Source organism: Callospermophilus lateralis, chromosome 2, assembly GCF_048772815.1.
Source record: "Callospermophilus lateralis isolate mCalLat2 chromosome 2, mCalLat2.hap1, whole genome shotgun sequence".
NCBI lineage: Eukaryota > Metazoa > Chordata > Mammalia > Rodentia > Sciuridae > Callospermophilus > Callospermophilus lateralis.
Window position 1 is genome coordinate 95,236,706 of NC_135306.1, and position 22,850 is coordinate 95,259,555.

General features: G+C 34.6%; 1 protein-coding gene across 4 annotated transcripts in view; it reads left to right on the forward strand.

The window, feature by feature from the left end:
• Opcml (opioid binding protein/cell adhesion molecule like) overlaps nucleotides 1–22,850 on the forward strand; it is a 513,817-nt gene that overhangs the window by 412,653 nt on the left and 78,314 nt on the right. For all 4 annotated transcript variants that reach the window (XM_076843550.2, XM_076843552.2, XM_076843551.2 and 1 more), the window contains exon 3: nucleotides 343–468. In XM_076843550.2, the coding sequence (XP_076699665.1) occupies nucleotides 343–468 (126 nt within the window). The remainder of the gene's footprint in view (nucleotides 1–342; nucleotides 469–22,850) is intronic.

Below are 22,850 nucleotides of genomic sequence, written 5' to 3' on the forward strand. Positions count from 1 at the left end.
CCATTGATTCCAATACAAGGAATGAGTATATGGATAGACTGGGCCCTTGGAAGACTTTGTATTTTTGTTTTGATTTTGCCTTAAGTCAACAGCAGTAATGTCCATGTCTTCAGTTCCTCTGTGCCCTCATCATCCACACAGAAGCCCCTGTGTCCTATTTCAACCTAATAAAATACTGAGCTTTGCCTTTCAGGAGAACACCGTAAATGCTGTTGGTGGCCAAAATCTTAGTTAGCAACATAAATTTTTTTGTGAATGAGAACAATATTCATCATGAAAAAGCATCTTTTAAGTGCAAAGAATAGTTCTCAGGTGTTTCTTCTCTTCTCTGTTTCTTTATAGTTCCTCCCCAGATCATGAACATATCCTCAGACATCACCGTGAATGAGGGAAGCAGCGTGACCCTGCTGTGTCTTGCTATTGGCAGACCAGAGCCAACTGTGACATGGAGACATCTATCAGTCAAGGGTAAGGTATTCATGTATGGAAAGTATTCAGAGTTAGTGTATTTAAGTCTTGACTGTCACACCCAACAGAACTCCAAGAATCAGAAAACAGCAATGTATCTGTAATACAACAATGTAAAAATCAAACAGGAACTTCTATCATCTGCTGAGTGTTCCAGTCCAAAAGAATTTATAGAGGAAATTTACTGAATTATTTTCATAGCACTTTTTATAACATTAAAAGGTTTTTGTTTTCTAAACTATAAGGAACAAAGTTTTATAAAAGCAAATTTCAGTAAAGATGTTAATTTCTTAATTGGAGGTAATATCTGCTTTCTTGCAGTAGGGTGGTAAGGTGATACATTGTCACTGGGAATGTTGGCATTATTGAGAATCCAAGAGGAAAGAGATTTCCTGCTTCAGAACTTTGTGAATATTAATCCAAAGCTACACCTGTCTTATCTGCACATAAACAGTCCACCTTGAGTAGAAAAGGATATTAGAAATAATATCAGAACTCTGTTGGGCACTCAAAAATTAGTATTAATACATCATTTATGATCATCTCCAACGTAGTGGGAAGGAACCAAAGGGGCATTGAGCCTTATCCTCTTGGAAGTTAAACTCACTCCAAATTGAACTTGAAAATATGGGCACAAATTCACGTGATATATTTGCATGACTATTAGAAACTATTATTATTCTAGGAATTGTAACAGAAATAAGTACTGTCTTAGACAATAGAAAATTCAATATGAAACTCAGTGAATAGTGATTAGGAAAATATGTGGAGTGTACCTTATGTGTAAAAGTAAGATAGCTCTAAAATAAAACACAGGAGTAAATCTTAATAACCTTGAGAAAGACAAAGGTCTGCTATGATAAAATAAACCCCAACAATGGGTAAAAAAAACTCTGTATTAATTTTCTGGGACTGCCCTAACAAAATATCAAAAAACTGTGTGACTTACAGAATAGAAATTCATTTCCTCACATTTCAGGAGGTTGTACATCCAAGATCAAGGTGCTGACAGGTTTGGCTCCTTTTTGATAGGTGAGAGGGAGAATCTCTTGTATGCTTTTTTCCCCCCTGACTTCTGGTGATTGATGTAAATCTTTGACATTTCTTGATATTTAGTAGTATCATTTTGATCTCTCCCTTCATCTTTTCATGGCATTCTTCCTGTGTTAAATTTTCCCTTAAAGTAGGGAAACACTAAAGGGGTAAGGGTAACACTGTATTACGACCCACACTAATGACCACATCTTAACTTGATTATCTCTGTAAATAATCTTTTTCCAACAAGATCACATTCTGAGGTGCTGAAAATTAGAACTTCAAAGTGCTTTTTGAAGATGATGCAATTCAACCCATAACAGACTTCATCAAAATTAAAATCATCAATACGAATAAATGAAAATTGAGTCAGACTTAGAGAAGATATATGTTGTACACATGTCTGAGAAAAAAATTAAATCTAGTGTATATGAAGCATTCTTGCAAAATAACAGCCCACTACAAAATGAAAAAATATGAATAAACAATTTCAAAAGAAAATCTATGACTAGCAAATAAGCATATGAGAACGTACTCAACATCATTAATATTGAAATGAAAATTAAACTACAGTGAGATTCCATTGCTCAACCTTTGGAAATACCAAAATTAAAAAGACTGATAATATCAAGTGTTGGTGAAAATACCTATTGAAGCTCATGTCCATCCACTTTGGGACTGTAAAATGGTATAAGCACCATGGCAAACAATTTGACATTTGTTATAAAGTTAAAACATACACTTAAAGCATGACCTGACAAATTCTATTCCTAGATATTAACTCAAAATACATCAAAAGCATACATCCACAAAAGTATAATGTTTATAATAGCTCTCTTTTCTTCCAAGTAGAAATAATCCAACTAAGCACTAATGGGCACATAGATAAGTTAGGATATATTCAAACAACAGACCATCCCTCATTAATTAGATGAAACAAACCACTGATACACATAACAAAATGGCCAAGGAAAAGAAACTAAGCATAAAGTCCTGCATACTACATGGTTTCATTTACATGAAGTTCTAGAACAGGCAAAGCTAGCCTATAGATGGTATGCCAGTGATTACTTAGGGTAGGACTTTGGGGAGAATGAACAGAAAAGGGGTACAAAGAATTTTGGGAATTTTGGAAAAATTCTATACCTTGAATGAAATGGTGGTTACATTGGTGTTGAAGTTAGTTCAAACTACTACCTCCGTATGATAAAAATAAGTGTGTTATACTGTGTGTAAATTAAATTTCAAGGCATTTTGAAAGATAAATATAGATATATAGGAAAAAAAATGATGTGAATTTCTTTCCCTAATTTGGAACATCAATATCTCAATGGCACCAAATAAGGGACTGGATTTATTACTAGGAACACTACTTAAGCATTGCTGTTTTCTTTCACAGAAACTCAGAACTTGTATTTCTTTCCATGTCTTATTATTAGGGAAAGATAATGCTAACAAATCTAGTTAACAATCTTTATATAAAGACCTCAGATATTGAAACCAAAAATGTCAATATTATATAGAAATATTAACAAGAATTTTAAAATATATGTGAAGGACATCACAAAGATCACCTTTAATACAAATACAACAATAGTATATGTTCCCAAAGATAAGGGCACCAGGAGATTTTGTTGTAAAGTCAGGAAAAAATTTTGAATTTATGCTATACAAAAAAATTATCTAACCATCAGAACACTCTTTATGTATTTGGTAAAGTAAAATATATTTATAAATGCTTGAAGTATCAAAATGTACTTATTTGATGCTAAATATATAGTTCTCTAAGCCTAGAAATATTTTAAAAGGCATTTGGATTTAGTATCAGTCTTTCTAAGCAATTCTTTCTAATGGTAAACTGGTACAATTTCCTTTTTAAAAGAAAGGAGACTCATTCAAATATTCCCAAACTATATATAATGTAATAGCTGCAATTTGGCCTCAAAAAAGCACGGCAACGTCTAAATTTAAAGGATCTTCTCCTCTTTAAATCTCAGGGATGGCAGTGCTTCACTCTGAGGTGGCTTTGTCTTGTCATCTAGGCCTTTACTTCCCTATCTGTCATTTCTACTATTGTCTTTCCCCTCCCTGCTTTCAATATCATTTAAACATTTCTACTCAAAGCATTGTTTCCAAAGTTTGAATAGATCAGGAACCTAGAGAGTTTGCAAATTTAAAATTTGCATATACCAGGTAACTACCAATACTTTTTAAAAAAATTTTTTAGAAGATTGCTCCATCTATTTGGACTTAGGGAGTTGTCTTAAAGGTTTAGAGGAACATCCAATGAAACTTGAACATCAAGCAGCATTTTTAGAAAAAGTTGCTGGTTAGTTCTACATGGAAGAATAAGAAATAAACGTTGCAATGACATTTCCTTTGAAATTCCAATAGGATTACAATCAAGGATTTAGCTCACTGCACAGCTGTGTTCCCAAAATGTTAAAACATTGCTTAAATTTTTAGCTCTATAAAATGGGAATGAATAAATAAGTTTTTTTTCATTTAGGAAAAAATATTTTAATAGAAAAATGACTGAATATTAAAACGAATATTCAAATAATGGTTTAAAATAACTGTCTATGTACGTGCTACCAATTCATAGGAATTATAGGAAGAGGTAAAAATAAACCCATTATCACATTAGATAATGATAATGGTAAAGTTTGGTGGGTGCAAAATCATGATGAATGTCATAAATATAAAAAGTTGATAAATTTAATGAAGAGAAACTTTACAACTCAAAATATAGGGATATGATCTCAAAATGATAAGTGTTTGAAAATGAAGGGGTTAAGGTAAGGGGCACTCATAAATATGTAAAACTGATTGGGGATGAAGGGAGGCAAAGAAGGGAGCTCTGGTTGCCAGTTACCAGTTCTCATGGTGCCAGTATTTCCATCTCTGCCACTCTCCTGGAGCCTCTTTGAAGGGGCTTTGCTTTTCAGGTTTGTTTTCTCATAGCAACAAAAACACCATCAACAAGTCTTTCTTACAAAAGCAATGAAGAATCACAAAGATTCCAGATGTGAGTCTAAAAGCCTTCCAGCTTCTCTGATTTCTAGACTGAGTAGGCAGCTGGAAACCTCTGAACCACCTGTTTCCTTTGCAATATTTAAATATGCCAGGGTTCTCAGAAATGACCTTTCCAGAAGTGATGACATCTAACTCACTTCTCAGGAAAGCTGGAAAGTTTACAGGATCATGATGAAATGTTGTGAACATATTTTTAAAAAGTATGCTATAAATATGTGTTTGGGTTTTGCTATTGACATGCAAACCACTGAGCAATTATCATATATCTATTATTTTTCTTTAAATATAAAAAGCTATACTTAATTTTTCCAATAGTAGATAATGGCTTAATTAAAAACATATATTCATATGTATTTGCCATAGAACATGGCACTTAAAAGCCTTCCCACATCTAGAAATATGAACCAAATGACCCAAAGCTCAAGAAACAAGGGCAATGAGAAAATCACAGGCTGCTGTCTCTAAGGGATTTCCATAGGATAGGGTAGGCAGGTTTCAAATAGGGTAGGTGACGGAGTTAGCCAGTGGCCAGTGTGTTTGGAATTTATTGTGAATCTACCAAGTTTCAAGAATTGTTTTCAGTTCTGTTTCTGAAGAACAGGAGAAAGGGAGCCAGACCATCATGAGTTTGGGGCACAGGAGTAACGTGAAAACTAGAGTGCTGCCTGGGAGTGGTGAAGGACGCAGGGGAAGCTGCCACTGTTCTAAGACAGCAGCTTTCCCTCTAAGCCAGTGATCACTCTAATGCCTTATGCACCTGGCCCCATTTCCGATGGCATATTTGGGAAGGCCAGATGTTTGGGAAACATAAAAAAGTCTTCTTTTCTTTCTTCCCTCCACTGAGATTTTAAGATGACAGCCATTCACCTGTGAGTGAGTTGCTCCTACAATCTACTCATACACAGTAATACCTCAGGGAGCAAGTGAGTGAATTATTTTGCAGAGGTGAATTTTCTAGGTAACTGAAGCTGATGCCTGTATGCATTGACTTGAGTCACTTTTAATGGAAGCACTTTAAAAATGAACCATGTTATCTTCTCTTTTCCTTCAGTCTAGAGAATGCCATCTAACCTCATCTTTATATTGTAATATTAACATTATACACATCAATTGTACCTCAGCATTTGGAGACTGGGATGACTAGAAATATAGCCATTAGAAGTTGTTCTGTTTGGTATAGTTTCTCTATTTTTCATTGCTTCCCTCCAGTCAGACTATTAACACATTTTCTCCCATTATCCCAAGTGCTGAACACCTCTAAAAATGTAAATATGGTATAGAATGTATAATTATACTATATGTTATATAATTATATTATAGTAATTATATTTTATAATATGTCTCATAATATAACACAATTATATTATATATTATATTATGCATTATATAATGATTTGTAATATAATACAATAATATCTAATTATATTATAAAATATATTAATTATAATCATGTAAAATAATTTATAATAATATTAATCATGATTAATAATACAATTATACACACACACACACACACACATATATATATGTTCTAGATTATGATTTCCAACCTATTTTAATGCAACTTTGTCAATTTTATTGACACATTGGCAGAACTGAAAACTTGGGTCTTAATGTGTTGTTGATTCTTCCTGAAGTTAGTGTATCTGCAGTTTGAAAATCACATTTCTTCTGATTATTTGCTTCTAATGTGCTATGATAAAGAATCCATGTAACTAAATTGATTAATCCTGGGTAAAAACTAGTGGTGGGAGAGGATCTCTGAGGAAAGGGTATCATGACTGTGATGAATGGGTCTGATGATAGCTGTCTGGGAAGTAATGGCTGGCATTGTTTTAGATGTGTGAGGTTGCCAGAAGACTTCCATAGTATCCTCCATAGTTCTGACTTGTTTGGCCAATTCTAACTTCTATTCTTCACCCTGCCAAATGTTAAGGTTAAGAAATGTATTGATCCATGACTGTTTATACTATAGCTTTTATATATTTGTTAATGTACAAATTCCTGAGAAAAAGTCTTAAACAAATGGTCAAGTCCTTGACAGTCCAAATAAAAGAAGCACTGACCTGCACATATTGTTAGGTGTCAGTCTCTTCAGATGGGTAGTGTTAGATCGTAAGTTGAATACAGACTTCAAAGTCTTACAGACCTGAACTTGAAATCCAGGCTAAGTTATTAAGAAGTCGAGTGACTTTATAAAAATTACTTCATCTCCATTATCTTCAATTCCTGTGACTGTGACATGGAACTCTATGATGACTACGTCAGATTTTATTTTAGGGATGAAAATAGAAGATAAATTGAAATCATGTAATAGTGTTGAATGCATATTAAATGCATTCCTCTAAATTACAGTTGTGCCATGTTTGTCTTCCAATGCATTCTCTGAAACACTACTCATGATGGTATTATGATGAATGCTTCTACTGTGTGTCAAACACTCTTCTGTACACTTATGTTTTAACTTCTTTAATGGCCCAGCAACCCTGAGAGAAAAGTGCTCATGTCTACTATTATTCTACTTCTGCCTTCCTGTCTTAATTCTTGGTACTCTTAGATTAGTCATTCAGTGATTCAGTGTTTCGTCCGTCTAAAAGTCAGGAGTAATACATCAGTTTTATTTGTGACATCCACAATTGGAAACAACCCAAAAGTTATTCACTGGGTGAGTGGTTAAACAAGATATGGTACAAATATATCATGGTATACTATGGATCAATATAAATGAATGAATTGATTAATATACTCAACAACATGGGTGAAATTGAAGGGAATTATGCTGAATAAAAAGAGTCCATATCACTTGAAACTTTATGATAACAGACTGTATGATTTCACTTCCTTAGCTTTTGTGTGATACAAAGATTTTAATATGCACAAAAGGCCTATGATTGACAGAATTTAGGGCACAGGAAGGAAAAACCCACAGGAGGGAGTTGGTGCTAGAATAGCATAATATATTAATTGCTGTTTTAAGTGTATGAATCCACATGTGTGATGAAATGCCACAGAACTATACACAAAGACATGAAAAAACAGTACATGCAAAACCTGGTTAAATCCAAATAAGCTCCATAGAGTAGTTATAGTACATATGCATGTATGTGAATATGTGATGTGATGTGTGTGTGTGTGTGTGTGTTTGTGAGTGTGTGTATACATTCAATCACATAAAAGGTCACCAATAGAGGAGCTGACTGATAAGTACATGGTACCTGTCTACTATTTTTACAACTTCTTCTAAATCACTGATTATTTCAAAATAATACAACTATAAGTAAAACTAATCTATAGTTTTCTATTTTAAACCTATTTGTGCATATGCTTCTATAGAATTTGTAATTATAACTATTTTAATATGCATAATCTCAAACAATTTTATAGCAGTTATCTAAAATAAGTCAGAGAAGGAATAGTCTGCCTGTTTCATGGGTAAGGAAACAGATGGAAAGGTTAAGTAATGATAAATGACTCACAGCTAACTAAAATTGTAGATCTATGAAAAGAACCTAGTTCCTGATTGTCAAATCTGGAGCTTTTTAATGCTCTACAAATATGGCTCCCATGAATTAAGGTTGCAACAAGTGCAATGTAAAATGATGTGTTTTTTTTTTTAATCAAATTTTTTTTTTGTTATCTGGGGCACCCAAAGGTGTTCACCAACTTCAAGCATTATCCACACTCTCACATTTTCCTTTCTTACTCCTCACCAACTTTCCTCTGTCTAGGCACTTTCTATCATCACGCAGTATTGCTCTAACAAAAGCACAGCCTCTGAATCAAAACCACATTCATGCCATTGTCTGCTGTAGGTCCCCATTGTTCCTCTGCTTCAATTAAAATAAACCTGCTGAGACCTACCAACCTCATTTCTCTTCTGAGCCATCCCAGGTACAAGTTTCAGCCACTAATAGGAATTGCCTATTAGTTGACCTGCCGCATCATCCAGTCTTGCTACTACTTCTTTGTCTCTGCAAGGCAGCCAGGATCCTTGTTTCTAATCTGAAGCCATGTTTAGAGCCTAATTAATCCCTACAGTGTGAGAAAGAGGTGTCTGAGATGAGAAATCAAGGTTATACATATCTTGCTCAGTGGAACAGTTATGGGCAAACAAGCTGTTCCTCTCACATTTTTGCAAAGCAAATTTATGTTCACTAACTTTGGTTCTTGTTGTAAATGAGAAGTGTATGAAGGTCTAGCAATGCGCTTTTCACCATATGGGTGCCCATATGTTTTCCCCCTTTGCTTGCGTACATTTTCGCTTTGGCATGCACATATGCCTGTATTTTTGCAACTTAACAATATTAAAACTAATCCCATTTATGCTCCTTTTGGGTGATTTGATTGAGTCATAAATTCCTGAGAATCTCTTCCTTGGGAGGCTGCAGTTCTTTTGTGTGAGCAGGGGGAGGGCAGAGCAAGCTATTCTGGCAAACAGATGCAGTTAGCCAGTGTCACTCATGGTACCCTTGATGCCCCAACCCATGCTCTGGAGTGGGATCTTCACCATTGAAGAAGGGGAAGTGTAGATTTATAATGAGATTAGTGGCGACCCCTTATCTGCCTGCCTAGGGGGAAAAGCCCTAGGCCAGGTGAATTAACTCACCTCAAAGCAAACAACTATGATGTCTTTAGATGTGGTTCTTGATATGTGAGTATACTTCATAATTTTACTTCATATTTCCCATACTGAATTGAGAAACTACGTATGTGGAAGTGAACTGTGCATTTATTAAAATGATGCTTAGCTTCTTCCCTAGACCTTTTAGAACATAAATATAAGAATGGATATTAACATGTATAGTGAAAAATCCAACTGACTCAAATATAAAATTGGAATTGAAAATTTTTTTGTTCATTTTTATAAAGACTTCTCTGTCTTCATTTCTTATCCATGCATTCCTGCATTCATTGGACACATTAAGAATAACCACTTTTGCCTCTTAGTAATAATGGTGTTGATATAGGCAAGATAGATGACATTCCTGCCCTTGTGGAGCTTATGATATAGAGCAGGAGATAATCATTCATAATTTAATTAAGAATATCTAATTTCAATGTATGTTGACTCCTGTGAGGATGAGTAACAGGGATATAGGACCCAGTCTAAGGTTAAATTTGACTGCACTAAAATTTGACTGCATTCAAAGATTATGGAAGTCAACTACAAGAGGGACAGAGATCTTGGCATATGGAGGGACTTGCTGAGTAAAATGGTTTCAGGTGAGAAACAGCACATCCAAATGTCCTGGGGGAAAGGTAGCTGGCCTCCTAACAAACAGAGCTTACATTTGAATGCAGAGAAAGCAGGAGAAACAATGATCTGAGTTGGGGTAATGGGGGACCAGATCACACAGAGCCCATGAAGATTCTGATCTTTATTCCTAGAGCACTAGAAAAATACAAAAAAAAAAAAAAAAAAGTTTGAAGTAAGAGAGCTTGGAAACAAGATGTTCTTGTGGCTAGATTTAACTAGGAATGGCTCACTTCTGATCTATTCATTTTCTATGTAAATCTGGCAATTGACTAAACCTCTGTCTCCATACCCCCACCTATTAACCAGAAAGGAATTAGTAATAATACTTTTTCTTTATGGAAGAAGAAAGAATGGAATCTGATGGTATCTACTCCAAATACTTTTCAGATTATAATATAAAAATGGATATTAACATGTATCATAGCAAGTGTAAAATTGGAATTGGAAAGGCATCCAGTGCTGCCTGGCGTCTGTTGCAAAGCCTTCTCTATGCAATTGCTATATCAAATTATGCTATTGAAATCAGTTGGACACTGATAAAATTGAGACCAGCTTTACAAGTACTGTAGATCTAATTGGCCTCAGCAGTGGGTCCAGAGTGACTCTTGCTGCTGAACAAAAATTGTGGGCTTCAATAGAAAATAATAAGCAGGCTGGCTCCACACTAGCATCCTGCAGCCACCTCTGGAGATAATGCACTTTAATTTAGACACTGAGCTCCTTCATTTGGCCAGAGGTTGATGGAACCTCAGAAAGGTTTGTTTTCTTCTTCCCTCCTGAATGAGTACCCTTGAGAATATATTTAAAAGACCTTCAGGTCCAGCTTCGTCCACCTGCCATCCTTGGTGTTCCTTTTACACACTCATTTTTATTTCTTTCAAAAAACCTATACATCCCTAGGGTAAAATTTTCTATAAATCACTTTTCCTTGGTTAAACTATTTTAAATTGGATTTCCATTACTTACAGCCAAAGTAGCTCTGATTAAATTCATCATGCAATGTAGAGGACACTACGTAACTGAGGCAAGTGGAACATAGTCCCCATTTTATACTTGTATCAAGATTGACAGGGGAGAGACCTGTAAAGTCAGCGTTGCACAGCAGAATGTTTGGGGCCAAACCAGCTCTAAGAAGCCCTCTTTCAGATATGAAAGAGGTAGGGAGAGTGCTGCCTGAAATCATCTTCCAGCTGTGCCCCACTTGCTTACAGTTACCACCCACTCAATTCTGGTAATCTAAGAAGTTCACATCTGAATAGTCCTAAATTAACACAGGAGCTCTGTGGGGACACCTCATGTCCACAGCATAACACTCACCATAATCAAGGCATTGAGAGACATACCCAGGCCATGCCTTTATAAAGCTTTCACTGCTTTGGGCAAACCTCATAAGGAGCAAAGATTTAATTTGTCCTAATTGATCGATTCACTGATGCACTGACATTTACTTGGGATCAGTTACCCAACTTTGGCCAAATGGGATTCCTCTCTTCCCTCCCTATACTGAGGCCATTGGAGAACAGATGTTGTACATGTGGCTTACGTATTTTTTCTTTCCATAGTTTTTATTGATGCATTATAGTTGTATAAAATGCTGAGATCTGTTGCTACATGTTCATACCTGCACACAACATAACATTATAAATTGTGCAATATAATTCTCCAGTGTTGCCCTTTTTCCTGTCTCTCCTGCCTTGCCTTGATTCCCTTTCTCTATTCCACTGAACTTCCTTCCATTTTCATGAGATCCACCCCTCCCCACTACCTTTCTTTTCCTTTTTCCTCTCTATCTTCCACATATGAGAGAAAATATACAATCCCTAACCTTCTGAGTTTGGCTTAACATAATGATCTCAAGCTCCATACTTTTTCCTGCAACTGGCATAATTTCATTTTTCTTTACAGCTGAATAAAACTCCACTGTGATGCTATAAACCTGGGTATGAATATATCACTATAATATAATGACTTTTACTCTTTAAAATAAATGCTAAAGAGTGGTATATCTGGGTCATATGGTGGTTCCATTCCTAGTCTTTTGAGGAAACTCCATACTGATTTCTTAATTTACAATGAACTAATTTACAATCCCACCAGCAGTATAAAAGTGTTTCTTTTCTTCCATATTCTCTCCCAGCATTTATTATTGTTCATATTCTTGATGGCTGCCATTCTGAGTGGAGTGAGATAAAAACCTTAGTGTAGTTTTGATTTATATTTCCCTAATTGCTAATGATTTAAATTTTTTTTTCATAAATTTGTTGGCCATATTTCTTCTCCTGAGAAGTATCTATTAGGTTTATTAACTGGGCTTTCTCTTTTCATTTTAGATGTTAAGTTTTTTGAGTTCTTTATATATTCTAGATATTAATCCTCTGCCAAAAGAGTATCTAGCAGAGATCTTCTCCAATTTTGCAGGTTCTCTCTTCACACTTTCAATTGTTTTCCTTAGTTATGCAGAATCATTTTAGTTTGATGTAATCCCATTTATTGAATCTTGGCATTATTTCTTGAGCTTTAGGTATCCTAAAGAGAAAGTCATTGCCTGTACCTACATGCTGGAGTGTTGATCTTACATAGTTTCTGGTATAATTCCAAGGTCCTTGATTCATTTTGCAGGGTGAGAGATAAGTGTCTGGTCTTATTTTTCTACATGTGCCTAACCAGTTTTCCCTGCACCATTTATTACTAAACTCTCTTTTCTCTGGTGTTTGTTTTTGACACCTTTGTATCTGTGCAGTTTTTCTCTGTCCCAGTGTGCACCACTGGTCCACGTGTCTGTTTTTATGCCAGTACCATGCAGTTTTTGTTACCATCATTCTGTAGTATTATTTTAAGTCAGGAATTGTGATGCCTCTAGCATTGCTTTTTTGATATAGAGTTGCTTTAGCTACTCTGAGTCTTTTATTCTTCCAAATGAATTTTAGGGTTAGTTTTGTTTGTTAATTTAGTTATGAGAAGACAGTCATTGGTATTTTAATGGCAATTATATTGAATCTGTAAGTTGCTTTTGGTATTACTGTCATTTTAATATATTAATTCTGCCCATTTATGAACATGGGAGGTCTTTCCATGTTCTCATATCTTCTTCAATTTCTTTCTTCTCATTGCAGACGTCTTGCCCCTCCTTGGTTAGATTTATTCTTGGGTTTTTTTCCTTATCTTTTTTTAAATCTTGTGAATGGGATTATTTTCCTAATTTCTTTCTCTGGTAGATTCATTATTGATATATTAGAAAGCTGTTGATATATAAGAAAGCTGTGATTTTATGACTTGCTTCTTTGCTGACTTTATTAGTTCAAATGGTCTTTTGGTGGAGCTTTTTGAATATTCTATGTATAGGATCATATCTTCTATAAACAGTGAAAATTTGATTTTTTCCTTTCCTATTTTTATCCCTTTAATTTTCTTCTCTTGGTTAATTGGTCTGGCTAGAATTTCTAGTACTGCCCATTTATGAACATGGGACCTATATTAAATAGGATTGGTAAGAGTAGACATGTTGCCTTGCTCCAGATTTTAAAGGAAATAAGGCTTGGATACATGTGATTTTCTCTAGCATGAAGCAAAATGCCTTGCATTTCAAAGGTGATCAAAGAGTTATATTAAATGACTATAGTGAGCTAGAATAAAGGAAAAGGGAAGGGAGTAGGAATCTGCCTAGACTGGATGCTATATAGAGGAAGCACCATCGGAATGGGATGGTAAGAGACTTTCGATGTGTAGGAGAAGGTCATATGGGGAAGACACACCAAGATTTAGTGGATTTAGAAACTTGCAATTTTATATATAAAGTGGTCTTCTTCCATTTGTCCAGTATAACTCTTGGTTCCCTTTTCCCTAAAACAAAACAAAAACAAAAAACCATATGCTGGATATCAAATGGTCTTATGTGATGTCTTCTTTATATAACATTTGAACCAAGTAGAAACATTTGCCCTAGTCTATGTTTCTATATCATGGTGACCTATATATAGAATAGAGAGACAGAATGTATTCTTCAATTACTGACCAATAAACTTCTTGTGGGAAACGTATAACTTGCTCAGGAAATCTCCCTAACTTCACAAAGAGAGGTCCAACAAGCTTTGCAACGACTTTCCTCAATATATAATTTGATTTTAACAAATTGGGTGAATGATAATAGCATCTTACACCAGGCATTTCTCAGTGTGACACCAAAATTCTGGCTTTTCTATCCCTATAGGCTCTTTTTCTCTTTGTCTTCCTCCTAAGATTATCTGCTATCATTGGCTTCCACCAATGCTCAGTCTTAGCTCCCATATGCCTGAGATTGAGAAATGACTCTAGAAATGGTAGTAATAGGAATCATATCCTCTCCTGTGTAACAACAATGGTTAGTTAGTTGTCTGACTGCATATAAGATTCAGAGGAGGGAGGGAAATGAGAAGGTAAGGGTTGCTGGGAACATTTCAATTTAGTAGGCTCTCCAGTCTTATATACTCCAGCCTCAGCAAGAGAGAGAACCTCAACTGGAGGTAAACAGGGTCAAGAGGAACTGATCTCATCAAGCAAAAATAGTTGATTGTCACTTTGAATCTGGGCTGCACACTTGGAGGCTGTGATTGACTCACACACTAACGAGAACTGGATTTGAGTGAGAAGGTAAGGGAATTGATTTCCCAAAGAATACTTAAAGCATAGCCCAGGTACCCCCTCCTGCTGTGCTTTCCCCTTGGTAGCCTAAAAAGCGTGAAGCCTCCCTAGTTGATAGAGACAGCCAGGGTAGTTTTTTTCTGCCTTTTCTTTCGTTTTTCCTCCTCTCTCATGCCTTAATTTATTTATTTTTTTCTCAAATATTAACAACTTCTTTACTTTAGAATCACTTATTGGTGAGAGTAACCCCTGGGGAGGCTAGAAATAGTTTGGTTTTAATGATATGTTTAGTAAAACAAGACTACCCGTCTTGTTTCCCCAGCTCTCTTCCTGTTCCCCACAGCTTTGCTTAGCTCACCTCTGCTCCTTACACCATCTCAGTCCACAAATGCTTTCATCAGGAGCCTCTCTAGGGCCTCCTCCTGCTGCACTGAGCCTGGGCTTATTTGTCCCTTCACGATTGGAACCGGATGCAGTAATTATATCTGCAGTGAAATAGTTTCTCTCCCTTATGGGTGGTAAAGATATTACTGGCACTACTGATGAAGAAATGAGTCTTTTCTGCAGAGCACCATGGGCCACGGGAAGCTCTGGGAAATTAGCTGGCAAGCTGTTTGGAGCATTGCCATCCTGGGTTACACTGCCCTCCAACTTATACCTCAATCTCTCCCCTACCTGTCACCTTTCTCTTATTTACTCCTGAACCAGCTTCAAACTTCCTACAACTTTTTAGATAGCTTTTCGGGAAGATTTCCTATCCCTAGGGATGTGAAAGCAGTTAGACTGAAGGCAGTGTGCCATAATATTTGGAGTCACAGTTTCAGAATGTCCTGATGTCCCACACCTCTGATATTCCTCAAGTTGTAAAGTACCTAGAAGCCTCCTACATGGTTTCTACCTGGAACGATTTTCCCATGAGCCCGGGGCCCTCTAAATCCCAGCAGGACTCTCAGAAAGATCCACCCTTTAGCTTTGTCTCATTAGATTTCATCCATTACTCTTTCAGATCAGGGAACCCTCCAAGACTTCTATTTCTGCTGGATGCTTAGTATTTGAGACTTTCTTCACATTGACTTTATGTATGTGTCAGTTTAATAAAATAATATGATGACATATTGCCAATTTTATCACTTTTTTACCACAATTATTCTTTAAATGTATTGGCATGCCACTTTGATGTCACCTCTTTTTGTCTTTATAAAGGTTTCTATCAGAGAGTAGATTGGTAAATTAATTAATTAATTAATAAAAGCAAAGAAAATATGGACAGGGACTAGTATGCCCCTTTAACAGAGAAGGGAATTGGAGCCTAGACTGGTTCAACTGATTGCAACTGGAAATAATATTCTTTCTATTATTTATTCATTCATTCATTTAATTCTTTAAAGAAATAATTAGTGAGTGTCAATTACCTATCAGGTACTATGCATAAAAATGGAATAAGAAAGATAATTAATATTATAGTTCTTCCAGAAGGTCACAGTTTAAAGAGACATAGAGATAGTAACTTGGAATTGAATGTAAATGCATTAGTCATCTAAGCAAAGTTGTGCGAGGGCACAGAAAGGATTGTTTAAGTACAGCCATGAAATCTGGGAGAATCAGGAATGACTTCCTGAAAGAGGCACCACTAAAATGACTCATAAAACCTGATGCAGAAATAGTCAAAAGAAGGAATGATACAGATGAGGTGCAGGAGAAGAGAGGTATTTTAGGCAGTGGAGATAAAGATAAAATATGTTGAAATTAGAAATATGAAGCTAATTAACATTTGCAACACATCCCATATTTATCAGTTTTGCAATGAGAATATTTAATATCTGCTCAGTAATTTTTAAGAATAGAATATTGTTAATTTACAAAAAAAGAAATATCATGGTATCATTGGATATATAAAAGTAAGTGTTTTTGAAGCACCAAGTACGAAACACTTGTAACTCAACACTGAGCTCATTTGTCATTTGTTTAATTATGACATTGGATTACATGGAAACAGATTTTATCATACCAATAAAGAAAACAAAAATAGCTTAATGCAACCTAAATTTACCCAAATCTTTAAAGTGATCCCAAATGGACTAATGTATTAAATAATATGTAGAATAGTTGAAGGATGCTTTCTGCCATTTTTTTTCCATTTCATTTACAACATGGCAAACTTTTCTCTTTTCCCTCAGCATCCATGAGAATTCAAACTGGATCTCCCCTTTCTCATTTTACATGCCCTCATCTTTCAGTAGTAATTTCCACAGATTTGTAGCATAAATAAATTTAGCTTCTCCTCTTAATTCCTTCATTTTGCAGCTCTACTGATTATTCTGATTAGTATTAAGCCTACAACCAAAAAAACATCTTTGGTTATATGTTGTTGTGTATTAATTTTTTGGTCTCTACATGACTCGTGAAAAATATAAATGGAGTCAACTATGAATTGCTGAGCAGACAGTGAGCACAAGGTAAGAACATGAACTTTAAAAAGAATCTTGTGATGATAATTTCTATAAGTATAGATTTTAGTGAATTTTGACAAATTTATGCATTTATATGACCCCAAACAACATATAGAATGCTACCATTAACTCAGATAGTTGCAGCCTTCTTTTTCTTCCCCAAACTTATTCCAATACCCACTTGATCAAACACTATGCTTTCTGCTACTTTATATGAGACATTTTCTAGAAAATATATATAAACTCTAGAAAAGTATGTAAAGTCTTGTGTAAGTTTCTAATATGTACATATTTATTTCTGAATTCTTTCACTCAACTTTTGAGTTTCATCCATGTTATTTTGTGGAGTTCTTTCTTCTTTGTTTCGAGTGCATTCCATCTTATGTATATACCAATATTGTTTACTCATTCACCAGTTGATAGACATTTGGTTTATTTTACTTTTTTGACTATTATGAATGAAGTAGCTATGAATATTTATGTACATAGCTTTTGTGAACACAGATTTATATTTTTCTTGAATAAATACATAGAAGTGGAATTGGAGTCATACTTAACTTTATAAGAAACTGCCAAACTGTTCTCGAGGAGTTGTTCCATTTTTTTTTCCTATAGGCATTGTGTAAGCATCATGGTTGCTCCATGTGCTTGCCAACATACAGTATTCTCTCTTTTGTGTCATGTTTTCTATATGTTTTGGTAAAATATATTTGTTTTTAAGTGCATTTCTCTGATGATTAATGTTTTAGTCATTTTTTTTTCTGTTGTGACTGAAAGACCTGACCAGAACAATTTTAGAGGAGGAAAAGTTTATTTGGGGGCTTGAAGTGAGACAGAACCTCATGGCAGAAAAGTATGATGGAAGGAAGTGGCTCACATGATGAATAGGCAGAAGAATGAAAGACACCATTCACCAGATACAAAATATATATATTTCAAAGGCATTCCCCCCAGGGACCCACTTCCTCCAGCCACACCATACCCACCTACAGTTACCACTCAGTTAATCTCATCTGGGGATTAACTCACTGATTGGGTTAAAAGTCTTATAAACCTCAAAACTTTCTTCCATTGTCTCACACTTGAGGTTTTGGGGGACACCTAATATCTAAACCATAGCAATTAATGAAGTTGAACATCTTTTCAAGTGCTTCTTTGCCCTTTGTATATTTTCTTTTGTAAAACATTGCTGCAAGTGTTTTGACTATCCTTAATTGAGTTATCTTCTAATTATCGAGTTATGGTAATTATTTATATATTTTAAATATGTGTCTATATCAGATATATGCAGGAAGAATACTTTCTCTCAGACTGTGCCTTGTCTTCCCCTTTTTCTTGATGATGCTTCTCAAAGAAATAAAACATAAATTTTAATGAAGTCCAACTAATCAATATTTCATTTTATAGTTTCAGTTTTTCATGTCTTATCAAAAATTTAGATATAACAAAAAGTGATAAATGCTGTTTTATGTTTTCTTCTATACATTATAGAAGTTTATATTTTTGTTCAAGTATAAAACCCATATAAACTAATTCATGTGCGTGGTGTGAGATAAAGGTTGAGATGATTTTCCCTGCTAGACCCATCCAATTAATCCAAAACATCTGTCAAAATTACTCTATCCTGCTCCTTATGAATGACTTTGGTTTCTTTGTCAAAAAATCAATTGAACATTCTATATTTCTATCTTTATGCCAGCACCATACTGTTTTGATTACTGTAACTTGATAATGTTCTATAATCACATAGGATGAATTCAAAATTTGTTCTTTTCAAAATAGTGGCCAATCTATGTCTGTATATTTTCACATAATTATAGAATCAGTTGAACAATATCTACCAAGAAAAGATGCTGAAATCTTGACTATGAATACATCAAATTATAAATAAATTTGGAAACAATAAACTTCTTAGCAGTATTGAGTTTTTCATCTTTAAAAATACATTCTACCATTTACTTAGGTACTATTCTATTATTTTCATATATTTTATAGCTTTCAATATACAGTTCTAAAGTATTTCATGTTTTCAATCACCATTGCAAATGATATTTTTAAAATTTTAATTTTCATTTTTCATTTAAAATATGTGGAAATAGAATTGATTTTTGTATATTGATTTTGCATCTTGCAATATTGCTAAATATTAATTGGTTCTAGCACTATTTTTAGATTACTTAAGATTTTTACAGAAATTGCTATGTCCTTTATAATAAGAACAGTTTACTTCTTCCTTGCTATTTAATATTTATCTTACTTTATTTTCTTGCCTTATTTTTATTGGTTGAGTTTGCAATTCATACAATATTAAGTATGAATGGTGATAGCTGACATTCTTGTCCAATTTCTGATTAGAGAAAAAGCATTCCATTTCCCCTATTAAATATATTATCCTTTTTAGATTTTTTTCAGATAAACTTTATAAGACCAATGAAGTTCTCTTCTGTTAATAGTCACTGGTACACAGGTGTGGTGTGTGTGTGTGTGTGTGTGTGTGTGTGTGTGTGTGTGTGTGAGAGAGAGAGAGAGAGAGAGAGAGACAGAGAAAGAGAGAGAGAGAGAGACAGAATATGTAAAGTGTGTATGCTTGATCAGATATTTTGTTTGTCATCTATTTCTCTATTTACCATAAGATGATCTTATGATAAATTATGTGAATTTTTTTTAATATCAACTTTGTATTCCTGAAGTAAATCTCATGTGATTACAACATATTCATACATTTTTTAATTGCTGAATTAAATTTGTCAGTATTTTCTTATGGGTATTGCATCTATTGTATTCATGAGAGAAAGTGATATAGAATTTTAATAATTGGTTTTGTATCAGGGAAATTCTCATCTTATAAGCTGAGTTGGTTAGTGTTTTCTCCTAATTTGTTTTTGGAAAGAATTTAAATGGTGTTACTGGTGCAAAAAAAACCCCAATATTTATAATAGTAGCAGTGAATGGAAACTCATTTTCATCTTAGTGAAAGAAATATTTGTTTTTTCTCTATGAGTCATGATGCTGGTTTCAGTGAATTACTTTATTATATTAAATAATAATAATACCCCTTTTCCATAGAAATCTTTACTCATAAAGGATAGATTTAATCAAACTATCTTTCTCAAAAAATTATGAAAATTATCATTCTTGATCCATGTGTATGATACATAATAGTTTCACATTTTGGTTGTTGAAACATTTGGCCTTAATATTTTGTGTAATGTTGTTTTATTCAGCTTTTACACTACTGTTACAGAAAGATCTGCTAAGAACAATAGAGGACAAAAGGTTTATTCAGGGGCTACAGTTTCAGAAGTCCTAATCCATAGATGGCAGACTCCATACTTTGGGGCCTGAGGTGAGGCATAACATCATGGTGGAAGTGTGTGGAGGAAAGCAGTTGGACACATTGCACCAGGAAGCAGAGAGATGAACTCAGCTCACAAAACACGTATCCTAAAAGCACATAATCCCAGACCCACCTCCTCCAGCCACACCCTACCTGCCTTTAGTTACCACTAAATTAATTCTTATCAGGGGATTAATGCACTGATTGGACTAAGGCTGTCAGAACCCAATTATTTCACATCTTAATTTCTTGCATTGCTTCACACATGAGCTTTTAGGGGGACACCACATATCTACCTTTAACGATATAAGATTATCCTTTGTATTATAATTTAAAGATTTCAAAAAAAAAATAAAGATTTCAGTTGTGCATGTAACTTCTTCTAACTTTAATATTATATTTGTTGTATCTCTTGCTTCAATTTTTTATACATTTCTCATCCTTTAAAAAAACCTATACTAATGAAATTTAGATATATCCTTGAAAACAGAATAGAGATATATTCTTTTCCCTTTTTCTCTGCCTCTCTTTCCTTTTATAATGTGAACTGAGCCTCTCTTTCCTTTTAATGGGGAGTTTAACCCACTTGCAGGTATTTTTAAAACTGATGTGTTTGTTCCCTGTCATCTTTTTGTTTTCTGCTTTTTGTTCTGTCTAGTTGCCTTCGTGTTTCATATCTTTTGTTCTTTGAAACACATTTTCTTTGATTTTATCCTACATAGTTTTTTGAAATGAGTATACCCTGTTTTTATTCATGCTGGTCCTTAGATTTAAATTTCCCAGAAGCATTTTCAGCCTATGTAAATCTGATGATTTAAGCTTGGTGAATGTTTTTCATGTCTCCTGTTTGAGACAAAAATTGTGATGGCTTCTCTGTCATCCTCTCTCCTCCCTTAACAGTGTGTTTCTTGGAGATTTTCAGAAATGCATTGTGAAATTGTTATCACAAGTCAGATATTGAAACATCAGTATTTTCATTTAGCTTAATTATTAGATTTATAACAATTGCTTTGCCTCATCTCTTTAAATCAGATCCCAACTGGGGCCTTTCATGCCAGGCATCCCTGGTAGTCACCATTAGCTAGTTTCCCTTCGTTTCATCTTCAGTTGGCTGGAATGCATTTCAAGAGAAGTTTTACTGAAAAGGTGTGGGAGTGCTCTGTTTCCTGATGATTAAAATGCAGTCTTCTTTTGTACAGCTAACATTTATGGAACACCTGTTTTTGCAACAATAGCTGTGGTAAGGTGCTAAAAGACACAATAATGAACATCATCATCCCCATCTCTCAAAGAATGTATATGTTAAAAGATTTTTGTGTTACCATCAAATACGATGGGCACATAAAATCCAAGAATCATAATATTTATCTTTAGATCTCCAATGTTTATTTATTTTTTATTGTATTTGGCCTTTATTAATGAAGTACAGCAATCTGAGCACATGTTTTCTTATTTCAATATTTTTAGAATAATACATTTATTGCCTAAATTTATGAAGATATCCTTTTTTTTTAATCTGTAGGGTTCACAAGTCTTTCCTAAAGATGTGGAGATTTCCCTCCCCCCCCCTCTCTCTCTCTCTCTCTCTCTCTCTCTCTCTCTCTCTCTCTCTCTCTCTCCCCCTCTTTTCTGAAACTGGTATTGAGCCACCCAGGGACATTTTACCACTGAACTACATCCCCCATTCTTTATATTTTATTTTATTTTTATATTGAGAGAGGATTTCTCTCAGTTGCTCAAGGTCTTTCTAAGTTATCAAGGTTGGCCTTGAACTTGTAATCCTCTTGCCTCGGGCTCCAAAGTTGCTGGAATTATAAGTGTGGGCCACCACTCCCCACATGAATGTCTCTTTTAACAACTGATTTCTCTTAGCATGTGGTCAGCCAATTATTATGCCCAAACAACTTCTGCAGAAAAAGAAAGCAAGTAGGTATTAAATTCTTGTCCTGAAGAAACAGTATGTGCACACTGACACTTTCCTTACCAGTCATCTTTTTCTCTCCCCTCATTATATCCTTATGTTTTTCTTTTCCTGTGTATCTTGGGAGAGTTTTTGGATTTTGAATCACACACTTGATATTTTGAAGGCTTACATCAAATATGTTTACATCTCATATAGATTTAAATTTTATTGTTTTTTAAGACCCCTTGGCTTGCTCCCTATATTTAGTAAATTGGGTATTTTATTTCATCTTGTTAACTTTTCTTTTTGAATTCTAGCTCATTATTCTTTAGTTTTTGCCTCTTTCAGTCTTTTCTCAGAGGCCATATTTTCTTGCTTCATTTGAGTCATCAGAAATTTTTCAACAATTTCATTAGGGTCCTGAAAGTCATTTTTTTATTATTGTGATAAAGTATACATAGCAATCAACTTACCACTTTGCCATTTTTAAATGTGCAATTCAGTCACATTAAGTCCATTCACACTGATGTGCAATGAAAGTCATTTTTAAGTGTGTTCTTCCTGGAATTTTTGTGAATGATCTTCTTTTTTCTTTCTTCTATATTTTCTAATACATATTCTCAAAAATGGTGTGGTCTGTGGGGTAGGTGGATGCTGCCTTGCTCCCTATTTTCTGCCCTTTGTGTAATCCCTTTTAATGCTTCTTCTGAAACACACATTCAGATGTCTAGCTGGCTTATCAGTGTC